Source organism: Glandiceps talaboti, chromosome 1 (assembly GCF_964340395.1).
Source record: "Glandiceps talaboti chromosome 1, keGlaTala1.1, whole genome shotgun sequence".
In the NCBI taxonomy this organism is placed as follows: domain Eukaryota; kingdom Metazoa; phylum Hemichordata; class Enteropneusta; family Spengelidae; genus Glandiceps; species Glandiceps talaboti.
The window spans coordinates 8,583,461-8,600,159 of record NC_135549.1 but is presented as its reverse complement, the minus strand read 5'-3'; the positions used below and the strand labels follow the sequence as shown (position 1 = coordinate 8,600,159).

The 16,699-nt window shown below is 36.9% G+C and overlaps 1 protein-coding gene across 2 annotated transcripts in view; it reads left to right on the top strand.

Annotated features, from left to right (window-relative positions):
- The first annotated feature begins 3,761 nt into the window (after positions 1–3,761).
- The window catches only part of LOC144441340 (protocadherin Fat 4-like), a 39,367-nt gene continuing 26,429 nt past the window's right edge, over positions 3,762–16,699 (top strand). For both annotated transcript variants that reach the window (XM_078130898.1, XM_078130906.1), the window contains exons 1-8: positions 3,762–4,027; positions 10,433–10,629; positions 11,895–12,283; positions 12,536–12,747; positions 13,431–13,664; positions 13,841–14,079; positions 15,001–15,166; positions 15,640–16,217. In XM_078130898.1, the coding sequence (XP_077987024.1) occupies positions 3,958–4,027; positions 10,433–10,629; positions 11,895–12,283; positions 12,536–12,747; positions 13,431–13,664; positions 13,841–14,079; positions 15,001–15,166; positions 15,640–16,217 (2,085 nt within the window). In that variant the 5' untranslated portion in view covers positions 3,762–3,957. The remainder of the gene's footprint in view (positions 4,028–10,432; positions 10,630–11,894; positions 12,284–12,535; positions 12,748–13,430; positions 13,665–13,840; positions 14,080–15,000; positions 15,167–15,639; positions 16,218–16,699) is intronic.

The following is a 16,699-nucleotide window of genomic DNA, read 5'->3' as shown; positions in this document are numbered from 1 at the left end:
TCAGCGTTGGTTACCATGTATGTACAGCTAGAAGTATATATGTGATCTTAGCCAAATATTCCCCTTAATTACCATCCACAAACTAGAAATTAATCCGGCATGGTTCGTCTTCAGTATGTAGGAGTTTCTCTAGTATGCTACACTGTAGCTAAATTCTGGCGTAACATTTAACAATCCAGTCACCGTATCGTCATGGGATCTGGAACGTGATGTATGTAAATTAACAAGTGGCCGCACCTGTTCTGTTGTATTGCCTAATAAACTACTACGTCAGTCATATCAGTGATGCATGTAGGACGAGTGTTTGCCTTTTTTGTATAGTTCCAGCGTTGTGGTAAAATCGATAATGACATACTTACAGCGGGAAAGTCAAAGAAAACATGCGTAGTATACAATAGACTTTAACCTCTCATGACCGTTTGTCATGGTAAATGTATATGAAATGGTTGGGTTGCGACTAAATTTGTGCAAACAAAGAGACATCCCTGCTACTTTTTGCCACCACAATGATAATCGTTTTTTCCCGTTACGGATAAAACTGTGACGAATAGATGAAACGTTTTAAACGACGCATTGAGGTAAAACTAAAAGTCTCATTACCCAATGTACAAAAACCCAATTGATCTCAGTGAGTGCGTTAATTACAAACAAACACACCCAGAAAATAGTCTTGATTCAAAAATAAAATAGTTCTGAAGGAAACAACATTATTTCGACGACAGTGCATCCAATAACGTAGTACATATTGCAGTACAGAGGGCATGTAATTTGTTTGTTTGTTTATTTGTTTGTTTGTTTGTTTGTATGTATGTATGTATGTATGTATGTATGTATGTATGTATGTATGTATGTATGTATGTATGTATGTATGTATGTATGTATGTCTGTATGTATGTATGTATGTATGTATGTATGTATGTATGTATGTATGTATGTATGTGTGTGTGTGTGTGTGTGTGTGTGTGTGTATGTATGTATGTATGTATGTATGTATGTATGTATGTATGTATGTATGTCACCATGTACGTCCCATGATTGAGTATTGTTGTCCAATCATTGAACTGAAAACCAAGGCCTTTATGTTTGCATATGATGTAACCCGATACAGACGAAGACTGCAATCTGCTTTGTTGAACATCAAGTTTTTATTCTAGCATTGTTTAGAATGCACTTAAGTCTTTTTTTTGGACAGACATACCACCGAAGCCTCCCTCTTAATGAATTCGAAGTAGTACTTTGAACAGTACATAGCGAATATGTCAGGTTTCACCGTTGCAAGCATTAAAAAAGACTTAGAATATGTCAGATGAAAAGAATTATAATCTATTTTGTTTTCGCCTGTCATTGACGGCACCCTCTGAGGATGAAAACTACAAGTAATATTATTTACACAGAATCACAAGGTAACTTCGTTTGTCGACGATAAGTACCCTTTTGCACAGTGGTTTTACAATTTACTAATCAATATGTCATGGTAAAAACAGTGGTCACTTTAAAATAAATCGAGAAGAGAAAAGACAAAGAAAAGTGAATCAAACTGAAGTAAGGTGACGGAAAGCAATTTCTTCAGTACCTAACGAAGATAGTGAAAGTATTTATACTGGACATTTGTATGTTACGACTACCACCCTTGATCATAGAGGCGAAACTGGTTGTTAACGATCGTATGAACGTAGATTCTATTTATTCATCACGGTTGTCATAGTAGAGCGCCACGTGTGGTAGGACTGAGAGAGCAAAAGAAATTGAGGTGAGGGTGATGGATTTTACATAACATTCGTGTCCGTTAGCATGAGACCACGACCCAAAATTCTTTAGACAGATCAAGAAAACAAACTCAGCGACCACCCACTTTTCTTTTCGATTTCAGTAAGTGTTTGATAAAGTCTTCATATAACAGTTTCATAAATTTGATGACATTACAAGAAGAGAGATATTTCATTAAAATATAATATATTCCAATAAAAATATGTAATGTGACCGTCTGCATTGAAAATATCCAGGAATAGTTTTCACAACACTTAAAGGGTACATGTCCCATTCGCATTCCATTTCAGGCTTATAGAATAATTGTATTTAATTTTTTTTTAATTACTTTTAATATTACATATCAATCTTTAGGGAGTGTTTCTATCATTACCGCAGATGTATGGTGGTTTGATGATAATAACCCAGATAGCTCGGAAAAACTGTTTTACAATTTGAGATTTGTGGATCCTTGATGTTACATTTCATAAATAAAATTCTCTTGATTTATATTTGATTGTAGTATAACTTCTCCTATTAGTCAGTGTGTACATCGAAACTTAATAAAATCAAGACCAACATGTTTTTTTTTACTTGTTGAACTCCCTTGATCTATGATATATTTCATTTCATCATCAAAAGAACAGAAAAGAAGTAGAAAAAACAAGAAAGAGAAAAAATAAGGCAAAGATAGCGGACAAATTAAGAGAGTGGACAAACAAAGGATGCCGCAAAATAGATTTTAGCGGACAAAGTCAACCAACTAATAAGATAAGAAATTATCCTGTTTCACCGTTGATGGCGTGCTGTCCTACGGCTACGCAACGGCTACGCGTTCTACAGTCCCGCTGATTCCAAGTACGTCTAAATGTAATCATTTAGTGTCATTTAAACTGTGGGATTTACCTATTAATTATCGTTATGGTACTACTTTAATACATTATAAAATCAGACTTTCGCATTTAAGCATCTTCATCCGAGTGGAGTCAACAGTTGAAAATCTCAGGTAAAGTCAATGTTTCAACACACAAAAACCCTAGTCTTGATTTCACAATATCTTTCCGTCTACCAGTCTCGAGTTAATGTCTGTCTGCAATCCATTCTTAATTACCTCCTGCCAGTATTTTCATCTCTTTACGATCATTCTCTACCACCGATCAACGTTTCTGATGAGCGCCCTCTTAAGTCTCACTTTAAACTTAATTACTGCATCGTTGAAGTTAGAATAGTTGAGGAACACGTCAACCATGAATGCCACAGTCTCTTTAATTCGTTCGTTCGTTCTCCTTCTTTGTTTAAATTTGGTCATGTATATCAGTTTACTACCCCTTTGTAACACCTTCGCACGAAGCATACTAATAGCGGAAACCTTCCCCAGTCTCTGAAAAAATGCCATGCCATATCGTCATCGATATTTGGATATGCGTATATGTACAGCATTTAATGGAATTTATGGCTTCCAATTCTAGACTTGCACAACGAGACTCGTATTCTGCACAAGTAATTTCCATTGTGTATAAAAGAAATTAATCTCTTCGTTCTCATCAATCAAACGCTTCAAATTTGTCTAACCTTAGATATATAAACAATTAACGAGTCTTCAGAAGATACCGGCATTAATCTGTTGAATCGTCAAGTCGTAAATAAAAGTTGCTCTGTATCAATGCGTTTAAAATGGAAGGTAATGTAACAATTGCAACAATGGCAGAAAAGTCTAGAAAGAAACCCTGAACCTTTTGGAAGTCATTAAAGACAATGATAGACATAGAATAGAAGACTTTCGAAGACGCCTAGGGTAACCATTGTCTCCCGGGGGTGCTACACCATCACTATATGTGATGGCTTTCTTTATTTAGCGCAACAACCAACAACTCTACATAATAAGGTGAATAAAGTCCATAATACAACAATGTAATGTATGATTTCAGCAGATCAAATAGTGTTACCCCCTGTGCTATAAGTAAAAGGATAACAGCTTTGAGGATAATGTTGTCATCACCTTCAGAACAGGCTTATTAAAGTCTAATGATACACAAAGAATACATTGGCGTCACTGAAACCTTGAAATAATTTGAAAAGGGATAGTTTTACGCCTGAGAAGAAAGTTACAGGAAAGCTAGCTGACATTTTACTTCCGACCTTCGGATCAATGCGATAGACTCCCGAACTGAACCTTGGAGCCTGCCCTTGGGTATGCAGTAACGTTTCAAGATGCCGAGCGTGAAATTAATTTGCGTGATTGCAGGTTTACTACTACTACTACAGTTTGATAAGAGTGCATGTAAGTAAACTGTTCTATTTTGATTAGTAATGGCTAAATTTTGCCTCTCCCTCCTCAAACATAATATAAGTTGATATTGCACGAAATTCAAGGACTTTTAGGAAAAATATGTTTTGTGCGAAATATAAAATGTCGCGATAATGGTTATATCTGGAAAGGATATAAAACTTAAGTGTGCTAGTAAATATATATTATGAACCATCGTTTTTTGAACTCTATCACTGTGTTATGTTTGCGATAATCAAGTGACGTATTAAAAAAAAATTAAATTAACATTGTCTGTGCAGTTAAAACAGTCAAACATAAAACAATCGATACTGTTGAAAGAAAATTAGCAACATTCAGACGAATTCCTCCTTTACAAAGTACTTCTCATAATGGACCATTGAGTGGGCCATGTGCTCACTCACAGGATTTTCCATCGATTGAAACCTGACCAAAGATTCACGCACAGTGGTGTCCATCTGCCAAAATGATATTTTCCCAATATAAGTCACTAAAGTTAACCGCATGGTGATCCTAAGAAATGTCCCACATAGATCTGTTTTCCTCTCTGTGTATTGTATAAATTATTGTCGGATGGGAATTAATTTTCGTGATAGCGAGCTTACTACGACTACACTTTGAAGGAAATACAAGATAGTAAACTTCAATTTTGGCCCCCTACACGTACGTGTAAACATATTTTTACATGCTAACCATTTCGTTAGACCACAAAATGATCAATGTGACGATGTGAGCGTGTGGGCTGTACACAGACTTCAACCAACCAACAATTACAATTACAATTAAAACAGGAGTACATGTAAACCGTATCGACAGTCCTTTACGACAGAATTCTGTCAAAAATCTCAAGACGTTAGTATTATTGTTTCCTGGTGTGTTTGAACAAATTTTACGTGTAAACAGTCATGATTCACTAACACAGATAAACGAGTTGAAACATTCTAACCATTGACTCGGCAAATATATGTAATACAACGTTTTATCTATTAGATCACGTGCCAAATTAGCTTTGATGAATAAAACGAAAACAGGATATTTTAAAACGATAAACAACTGTTACACTAATCTTCAATGAACTACTTGGTATCACAGCCCAAGAAATCAAAACAAAATAAAAAGAATCCAAGTAAACAAAGTCATATTTGGTGTGTAACCATACCAAGTTTTGTCATCCCATTTATAGCAACACTTCATTATATGATGAGGCGTCTACACTCTCGCCTAGGACAATTTGAAATCAAACCGTTTTACGTACCAATTTAATGTAACTAACAGTTGGAAGACGATGTGAACCGTTTGACTATATAGTATATACACTTTCATTGCTTACGGTTACTCTAAGCTTACGCTTCTAAGATTTTGTGTAAAACTAATTAGAATAAGGCAATATATTGTAGTTTTGATAAAGCAGTATATATACATGTATTTTACATTATTGTACTGGCCTAGGCTATTTATAATGGATGGAGTTTCAAGCTTTTGCGATTTTATATACACCTTCATTTGGCAAATTGTAATCTTCAGCTCGGTCATATATACGTGACATTGTTAACGGACAGTGTGGTGTAATGGATTGTGTTTACAGAAAGATAACAGTTGTTTCTGAAATGTAGAACCATTAGCATATTAATTTACCGTATATAACGTGAAAATGAGCTTTAAATTTGGGACCACTAGCCAGTTTTTTTTTTATCATGAAGGTACCTGTTGATGATTCAAACATAATATTACAGTCTGTATATAACATATAACACAAGTGACACACACCGAATAAGAGATGTCAGAAAACTATGAATTATCTCCTACATGTATATACATCTACAATAGCCATATGATAAACAATACGTCATCACCTCACCAAGTGCTTAGCTGTTTGTTATCGAAACACAATACTAACTAACGAATCGATAAATATTGTACCACTAGCAATGTTTTGACATACTCTCTCAAAACAGTAAAGGCCGCAGAATAGAAATCATTAATGTTGGGGTGAAACACGTTCTTGGTACGACCTAGTGAAGACTTATAAAAACAAGTAGGTAGCACGGATGAAAATATTTTGAAGTACGTTCATGACAGTGTAACAAAATGTATTCAAAAGACGAAAGACGTCAAAGAGTTAAACAGTTTTTACGGCGGTCACTTTTGTCGCGTTTATGAATACGCAATAATAACTGGTACCATTCATCATCAAGCCTCAAAAGGCATTGGTTGACCTTTGATCCCAACACGTCGTTCCCTTTCAGTAGTTTAACAACATGGAACTATCTTAACGTCATACTAGATACATTTGATTTGTAACTTTAAGAAGTATAAAAAATGTACAGTATGAACACATAGTTGCTATAGCCAAATAATTTTAATTAGAAGTTTGTTTGTTACTATGGTTGTTGTTGATGTGATTTTGGGGTTGGTTTCTCACGAGTTCGATTGAATCCATTCTGTACTAGAGGACCGAAGACCAGTGTAGACTAAAGAATTAATAACTATACATCAATCAGTTTACGTACATTGTGATGACAGTTACTAGTAAACAACCTGAAAATAAGTATACCACACGACTCTACTTCGTTGAGTTTGTTTTGAGTGTCGGTGGCTGCTGGTCGCTGCTGAAATACATGTATGTCAAAATAGTTTTATCATGCGCTAAGACTTTGGCATAATGTATCAGGTTGGGGAAAATAACCCGTTTTTGATTAGGAGTAGTAAAATTTAATCATTTGATCAGTAGTAATACTGGGTTAGGGCCTCCAAAGTAGTAATATTGGGATACTGTCCCAAAGTAGTAATACTGGGTTAGGGCCTCCAAAGTAGTAATACTGGGATACTGCCCCAAAGTAGTAATACTGGGTTAGGGCCTCCAAAGTAGTAACACTAAGATACTGCCCCAAAGTAGTAATACTGGGTTAGGGCCTCCAAAGTAGTAAAACTGGGATACTGCCCCAAAGTAGTAATACTGGGTTAGGGCCTCCAAAGTAGTAACACTAAGATACTGCCCCAAAGTAGTAATACTGGGTTAGGGCCTCCAAAGTAGTAAAACTGGGATACTGCCCCAAAGTAGTAATACTGGGTTAGGGTATCCAAAGTAGTAATACTGAGATACTGCCCCATGTAGTAATATTGGGTTACTGTCCCCAAAGTAGTAATACTAAGATACTGCCCCATGTAGTAATACTGGGTTACTGTCCCCAAAGTAGAAATACTGGGTTACTAACTCAAGTAGTAATATTGGGTTACTGTCCTCAAAGTAGTACTGTCCGCAAAGTAGTGATATTGAGTTTATGTCCCAAATAGTAATATTGGGTTACTGTCCCAAGTAATAATACTGGGATACTACCCCAAGTAGTAATATTGGGTTACTGTCACAAGTAGTAATATTGGATTACTGTCCCAAAAGAAGTACTGTCCGCAAAGTAGTGATACTGGGTTACCTTCCCCAAAGTAGTAATACAGGGATGCTGCCCTAAGTAGTAATACCGAGTTACTGCCCGCAAAGTAGTAATACTGGCCGATGGGTTATTTGCTGCGGAAGCTACCAATACATTAGAAATATAAACAAATCTTAGAACACACACTCAGCGTTTATGGAGACTTTACATATTTAGCGTTTATCGAGTGAATTTTTGAAGATAGTTTGTATGGGAAATTGTTTTCGAAGAAGTTCTGGAATGATTGACGACTGCACAACCACATACTAAAGCACCTACGTACACTTTTATTGGTTATTGATAAACTCCTGCATATTCATCAGTTTAATATAGAATCCCCAGCAATCCATACGTATTACCGCGAACTTGTTAATGATCTACTTATGATTGGTTACTAAGGAAATAATGTGATTGTTCAATAGGGAAAAGACTGATTCGTGATTGTTCAAAATGACGTCAATCAGATTGGTTGAGAAGGGCTGTCAGAATCCTAACAGTATGGATTTAATTTTGTTCATATAAATTTGATAGATTCAGCTACCGTTGACGTGGTAATGAACAGTTAATCTGATCTTACATGGTAAGTTCTCTATGCTAAGTATGTAAGGTTAACCACCAAGAGTCAAGTAATCATTTCATCATGTTTTCTCTTTGTTCTATACTTATTCCTACCATCGCACGTAGGTTGTTGGGGCGGAGTCAAATACAAATATATATACCGGTATATTTAAAACTTACTACCGGAAAGAAGTTGGTAGAAAAGTTTAACAAATGAACAATGAAACAAAACTATCCTTAAAATATCCGAACAGTTTGCAGTATTAAATTGAGAGTACACTGGGAATCATGGCATCGTCTCAAATTGGTTTTATTGGGCTTGTGGTTTGTAAAGTTTTCATACGTGTTGTTTACACAGCAAATTCGTTTTCTTTGCCGATCGCGATGTGTTTTTCTCGTTAAAGACTAAAAAATAGGACTTGACTATTGGGTTATTGTAAGGGGTCGATTGACAAAATGAAAACACAGATTTCGAGTGACAACTTTTGCTCACTGTTCCACCGAGGAGAGAAAAACTTGCGATCTTCGGTAGGTTCATATTGAGCACATACGGATCTGGGAAATCTTTAGTCAAACCCAACCGACTCTTGGCGGGATCGAACCCTTACCACATGCAGTGATAAGAAACACACGAGCGAACTGCTCGGCCGCCGACACTCCATGGTACTTTGACCTGTCCCTGTCAATTGACAATTCAAGCTATGACCCGTGGTATTTCCAAGTTGATGGATAAGTTTTGGTTATAGTAACGCAATCAATGACAAAGTCACATCACAATGATATGATCATGATGGCAGTCAATGTTATACATTTTTGTGTATGATTTAATAGCACCTTGGCAATCAGGTGCACATATCTCCCGTACATACGATAAGGGTGACTAGCATACAATGTATTTCAAGACTGATTTGCATAATTCAGTATATTGATTTTGGCAAATAGGGCATGATCATCAATGCTAACTTTGTTATTCAGAATATCATGATGCACGTCTTTATACATAATAGATATGACATACATATTCATAATTAATTTGCATAATATGTTTAATTTGCATAATTTGAATCTCTAGATGGGAGTTTCATAAATGTTTATCATCATTATTTCCATACAACCTAGAGCTGTTTGGGCTAACAACAATTCAATATGCAAGGTCACCAACGGTGAACTCCAGATATACTTTTAACCACACCATGGTACTGTTCATTTACAACTTAGTTTTCCGGTAACTACATGTGTACCAGTATTTGTAACTATAAAATCCTTCTTATTCGGGACATTATCATTGCGCCAACGAGCACCATATAATTTTACTAGAGTGCGTTCGCCCTGCTACCCTTGTGTGTATTTTTTAGTCATTTATATCAAAATTGTAGCAGGATTTAAACAGGAATAAGTGTTCCTTTTAAAGCAAATCCAAACATAGATTTATTTAGTCCTGTTTCCGCCTTTCGGCGTGTGCTTCAGGCTGCGTGTTTTTAATAATTTTTCCTGTTTTGTTGTTTTTATTTCTGTGTTTGCCTTTTATGTCATGTCACTTCTGTTATTGCTACCCCTTGTTTTATCTTTTTAGTGCTTGTTTTTCCTTATTTGTTTTTAAAGGTGCCTGTAAATGGGCTTTATGCCCGTTGGTTTACCTGAATAAATAAATAAATAAATAAATATAACAATAGCGCGAATAGTCTTGTGATAGTTTCTGGTTCAGTCAAATGAGGGCGCTGTATTTTCCACCCTTCGAAGTACATGTACTGGCAATACACGACGAGAAACCATAAGAAACAGGGATTTCCTTTTCTTGAGGCAGTCAGTATACATCTGGTCAAATTTGATTCCTGAGCTGAAATATTTGCCTGCTAATGATATTTTCACACAAATCCTTATATTCTGCCACAATAGATTATATTGGGAGTGCATACAAAATAAAGACATATTTAGTCGAAATACTGTTTTAAGTGTCTATAATTTCATCTCTGTCGTTAGTTTTAGACTTGTTTCAGTTTAGAATAAATGAGTGGGATCGTGTTATGTTCGAAGTCTTTACCCTACCTTTCAGAGAAATCGAAATGCCCTGTGTTAAATACACAGTGACAGATAAAATAATCATAGTGGCAAACGTCTCACCTACAGAAGGTCATTGTTAAATAACAAGAATCGACAAGGCATTTGGTGAAATATTTGTTTTACATATAATGACATTAATGAATTCGAATTTGTCTCATTGTCCTTCAGTGTACGTTATTAAATGTAAGCTAGCAGTGTACTAACGTCACGTCATCTTGAAAACGCAAACTCACGATACCTTCTGAAAACGTTTCAAAATGGCAACTTGAAAGAAAGTGAAACATGAGGGTATATTAATTATATCAGCTCGCATAAGGCACTATCCAAATATGTTATTTCATTCTGTCTGCAGGTCAGGTTACACCAGCTCCCTGTTCCTTGACCTACACATCTACAACTTTTCCTGTTCGAGAAAACTCGGCTCCTAACACACCAATTGCAGTAGGGTGGTCATCTTTTACACCAAGTTTACCAATATGCAGAGCTAGAGTTGTATCGGCAAGTCCTGGACCTGTGGATGCTTTCTATGCTAAGGAAGACGACGCATCGGTAGGGTCTCGATTTTTAGTCCTGCGAAGGGGAGACTAAGTAAATCTTATACAATGGGCTCCGTTCATTTGTCCGTACATTCGCATGCCCGTCCGTCCGTCAGTAATACGTCATTTCTTTGACATGCAATTTCCAATTTCAATCAAACCTGTTACAAAGATGATATGTCATACGGGACATATGCATGTCACTTTGTTTTGCGACATGTGCAAAATTGATCGACTGGCGGTCATACATATATTTGTAGTTACAAATCAATAGTTACCCAATAACTCAAAAACTTTCAATATACAGAGACGCCATTCAAGTGTCTACTCCCATATTATCAAGTGCAATCTCTCTTTTGAGACCTTGACCTTCAGGAGCAATTATCAAATGTTAAAATCTTGCATTTCACAGACACTTTATAGTATATTGCCTATTTTTTTTGAATCACATTTACAGGCAAATCCATATAGCAGAAACGAAATATACACAAGTATTACTTTGTGATTTTCAATATTCTAATCATTTTTATATTCGTAAATCATATTTGCATTCATCAACTTTTTATTTTTATATTGGACAAATACTATATTTGTTACCCTAACCTTATGTTCACATGCTACGACCCTGTTGTTATGCACGACAGCAACTTGTGTATGGTGTACGCATGCGCATTTTCATTCGAGTGAGAGAAAATAAATGATTCGTAAAACTGCATTTGTTCATTCGACGTATACTTCTTGCATGGGAATAGCATGCGTTCTTGGATGTGAAAACCTTCATGACTTTTCAACTCCGTGACGAAAATCACGTGGTTTATGCTATTATGCTAATACATGTAAATCCTTTATGGCAAGGAGTGTATATTACTGTAGAGCTCAAAATATTTAATACATAGCAACTCCATTCAAGTGTCATGACCCCATATAATAACTTGCAAGGTTTCTTCAATGCAGACTATCCAAATAATATCGACAATTCATTCACATGCAAGTAAAATATTTGAGGGGTTCTGTGTCTTCTTCGGAGATTTGCAATTGATCATGCATTGTTACAATATCAATTTTGTCTCAATTGGGTTGGTGAATTTATAATGAATGATTGTACTATAAAGTCCCAGACCCTAGGTCAATAGGTTAAGTTCGGCATCACAAGAACCTCTACGATGCGCACGCATGTCTTAATTAGGTATATTATTTCTTGTTAGATTTATGAATGAATTGACATTCGGTATGAAAAAGTATAAGACTGCAATTCAGACAAGTCTACTCTTTTCACAGTTGTATACTGGGGTCGAAAGTTTGGATTATGAACAGAGCTCACAACAGAAAGTTTTAGTTGAAGTTTGGGACGGAACCGACCCAAATTCGAAAGACAGTGTAACTCTTACCATCATTATAGAAGATGAGAATGACGACCCTGTATTTATAAATCTACCTAATGGTGCCGACACACTCTATGTTGACGAAGACGCCGCAATTAATACAATAGTACACACGGTTGTCGTTGCGGATGAGGACAGCGACGCTATTACCTTTTCAATCATCAATCAAAGTCCAGGTGGCGCATTCAAGTTTCTAATCAACCCATCATCAGGTGTTGTCACTACCAGAGGTATACTAGAAGCCGACAATCCTGGTGCAGTGTCTCAATACACACTTACAGTCAGGTGAGAGAGAGAGAGAGAGAGAGGAGAGAGAGAGAAGAGAGAGAGAGAGAGGAGAGAGAGAGAGAGAGAGAGAGGAGGAGAGAGAGAGAGAGAGAGAGAGAGAGAGAGAGAGAGAGAGAGAGAGAGAAGAGAGAGAGAGAGAGAGATCGTCTCTCTTAACTTCACCCACTCCCCTACAAATGTTAATTACAGAGAAGAATTCCAAACAATACAGTTAAACATAAACCTATTACAATTAACACATTAAAACAGAGCAAGTGATGGCAGAACAGCCATAACGGAAACCATGACAATCAATATCCGGGAAACATTTGATGAAAGACCAACGTTCGACGGAAGTCTTTACATTGGTGAAATCGATGAAGACGCAGCTTTTCAGACAGCTGTCACATGGCAAGTCACTGACCCAAAGGAAGAAATCAATGATCAAGATACTGGTGATACATTCAGATATACTCTGAATGGTAAGTATATATTGTAACGACCGTGATAGTGGTGATACATTCACATATAGTCTAAGTGGTAAGTAGATGTTTGTAACGACAGTGATAGTGGTGATACATTGAATACACAAAGTTTGAGTGGTAAGTAGATATTGTAACGACCGTGACAGTGGTGATATATTTACTTATAGTCTGAGTGGTAAGTAGATATTCGAACGACGGTGATAAAGGTGATACATTCACACATACGATCTGAGTGGTAAGTAGATATCGAACAGCCGTGATCGTGATTATACATTCACATATAGTCTGAGTGGTGTTAAAGTAGACATTGTAACGACAGAAATAGTGGTGATGCATTCACATATAGTTTGAGTGGTAAGTAGATATTCTAACGACCGTGATAGTGATGATACATTCACATATAGTTTGAGTGGTAAGTAGATATTCTAACGACCGTGATACATCAACACATAGTCTGAGTGGTAAGTAGATAGTCCAACGACCGTGATAATGGTGATACATTTACATGTCGTTTGAGCGTTATAATATCAGTAATGCTGGAAATACTTTTAAATGGAACATGTGATTTTGAGGTGTTCCCCAATGTTTAAATAATCTTATAGAAAATGTCCAAGACATGTAATTAGAAAGTTATGGATTTAAGGGAGAATATAGTTGATTTTTCTCTTCACTCTCTCTAGGTGCTGGTTCATCTGGATTTACCGTAGCAACAGATGGTGTCATAAAGACGCTGAATGACTTTGATCTTGATGGAGGAGGTTCTGATACATTTAATTTTGTGTTGACTGTTACGGACGAAGGTTCGAATACTGGTACTACAAGTATCCGTGTCTTAGTTAATCCAGTGAATGAATATCCACCAGAGTTTGACAGCGTTACGTATGATAAGGAGATCTATGAGAATAGCGGATCGGGTAAGTACTCTTTTGGATGCCATTATTGTTACTGAATACAAAATTTTGATGTCAGATTATCAAAACTTTAAAAAAAATTGTGGCGATAACTTGTGAACATTTTTGCATTTTAAAGGAAAAATTAAACCTATGGTAACACACACATATCTTGTCGATATGTTTACTTGTATACCTAGGTGCTACAGTTATAGATCTTACTATAACGGATGAAGACTACGGCGATACCCTGGCACTGACAATTTTAAATGGAGATGATGCGCTTCCTGACAACAAATTCGACACAAGTGGAACATCTCTGATCACAAATGGAGTACTGGATTATGAAGCGATCACAAAGCCTAGCGACATATATATTTTAACCGTAGAAGCAATAGATTCGGGAGGATTGACAAACACAGCAGTAGTTTCTGTGAAGGTGAGTTATATGTATATGGGGTATTGTAGTGTATACAACTGCCGACATGGAAGCACTGACGAGTGGAACCTGATACAAACAGGAAAAGTAAACAATTGAATTCGATTAATAACATGTAGCTAATGCAATTAGTTTGTTTACTTTCCCTGTCTGTAACAGGTTCCATTCAATGCTTTGATGTCACCCACAGAATTATCGTAAAGCGGCAATGTTTAGGCTACACTGAATTGATAATGAATTAGAAAGTGCGTGAGTCTACAAGTCGGGCGATGAGGAGTGATTAGACATTTCTCCATAAGGAGTGACAGGTATAACTTGACATTCCTTGGGAAGGAATGACTACCATGGACAACCGATTATCCTTGATAATTTACATTGTTGTAATTTCTTTTGCAGTTGTCATTCTCGGCCATTCGTAATCTATCTGCTAGACCTCGGCTGTTCTTCCGATACGATACGGCACACGACCGAACATCGCTGTCGAGGATGGGACATCCGAGTTTGGGCAAAGCCCTCACTGCGAACTTTGTTCGCTTATGGTATCGGAAAGAAGGTCCGAACTCTAGCAGCAAGACTAGGCCATTCATAACAAGCTCTCTAATAATACATTGACCTTTGACCCTGACCTGCCTTTCAAGTTCAATGCATAAGTTGTCGTAAAACGACCTCATTGAGTGTCCACACCAATGTCAGCGGTACCGTAAAGAGCTGTCTAATGAAACTTTGATCTTTGACCTTGACCTCTAGTATAGTGTAGGACAACTTAATCATCACTGCTGCTGTGCATGTATCATAATGCAAGACAACAACAACATTTCTAATATACCCTGGTCTATTCTCCCACCAAGACATTCATATCGACGTCATTCACTTGGAGGTCAAAATGAATGTTTTACAGTGACGAATTGACAATGTTTACAGGTTCTTGGAGTCAACGAATTTACACCATCGTTTCCTGACGGTCCAACCATTTCGGTAGATGTGTCTGAAGATGAATCAGTAGGAGCAACAATTTATTCTACAAACACTCAGGATGATGATAGACTTGATGATGGTTTGATGGTTCATGAAATACTATCCTCGAACCGTAAGTATACGAAACTGTACAGAAAGAGGGGTTGTAATAACCTCGCATACATACATTTGTACCCTTTATTACAGGCGGAAAACAGAAGTTGGCACTTCCACACTTGTTGTACCATTCGGAGTATAAATGAAAGTCAGAGCTAAAAATGTGTAAACAGCTTGTCATTGTACGTACAACGAGTAATTCTCACCTTTTCTATATTTTATTTGGAATTGGTTGAACTACAAACACGAACTTGGTATATGCCGTTCACACTCATTTTTTGCTAGAGGAAAACATATAGTAGAGTTGTTTTTATCAATTAATAAAAGAACAAAATAAATATCCCAATTCTCATCCATATGGCTACTTTAATTTAAAGACAAATTTTCCCGGACTGCAAAATACTCCAGACGATTTATATACAGTTGAAAAAACAATTCCTCGGTCCTCCACTTATCTTCAAGTTAGTTTATGAATTTGTATATCAACAGCTTCAGGTGGGATGAATATCTTTGACATTGGAGTAGCAAATGGTGACATCACACTCAAGTCCGGACTTGACTACGAAACACAGCAGACGTACACACTCCGATGTAAAGTCAGCGACTCAGGTACACCGAAGAAGACGTCGATAGCAGACGTTGTAATCAATGTTCTCGATGTTAATGACAACCCACCGACGTTGACTCCGAGTGTGTTTTCTGTCACCGTGAAGGAAGACGATACAGCCGGTACACTCCTGGCAGCATTCAACATTGATGACCCTGACTCTGATGATATCACAAGTTTTATTTTCAGTCTTGAGCCGACGTCAGACCCCACATATGATGCTGGTCCTCCGGAATCTAGTTTATTATTTCAATTTGACCTTCCAGCTGAAACTCTAGAATTAAGGAATCCAATATCAATTGATCCCGGTGATACGGATACGTACCCAGACACGTATGAACTTATTGTGTACATTGCTGATGAACCTTCTGGAAACACCGCTACTGCTACTGTCTATGTCCAAGTTGACCCAGTCAACGACTACGATCCGGTGTTTGGTGCTACACCCGCACCTGTGATGGTAAGTTTGAACAACATACATGTATTGTGAAATCGAACCTACAGGTACATTATTGTAGGACGAGGCCTTATTACCCGGTCAAGGACAGGTGGTGACGTCAGGCGGCAACATGGTACAAAGATATATCATTCATTTCGTTATTGATCTAACCATTTAGTACAAATTCGCAAGAACAATACATAAACGATGTTGGGATGGCTTTTTTAATAATTTATGATCGCCTAGTCCTAATTGCTGTAAACTGATTACCATTAGTCTTCGTTGTAAAACATAACGAGAAAGCTATTTTTCCCGCAAGTCGTATATTAATCGTTTTTGGCGTAAAAGGTAATTTTCTATGTTATTCCCAATTTCTACAGTAATAATTTATGATCGCCTAGTCCTAATTGCTGTAAACTGATTACCATTAGTCTTCGTTGTAAAACATAACGAGAAAGCTATTTTTCCCGCAAGTCGTATATTAATCGTTTTTGGCGTAAAAG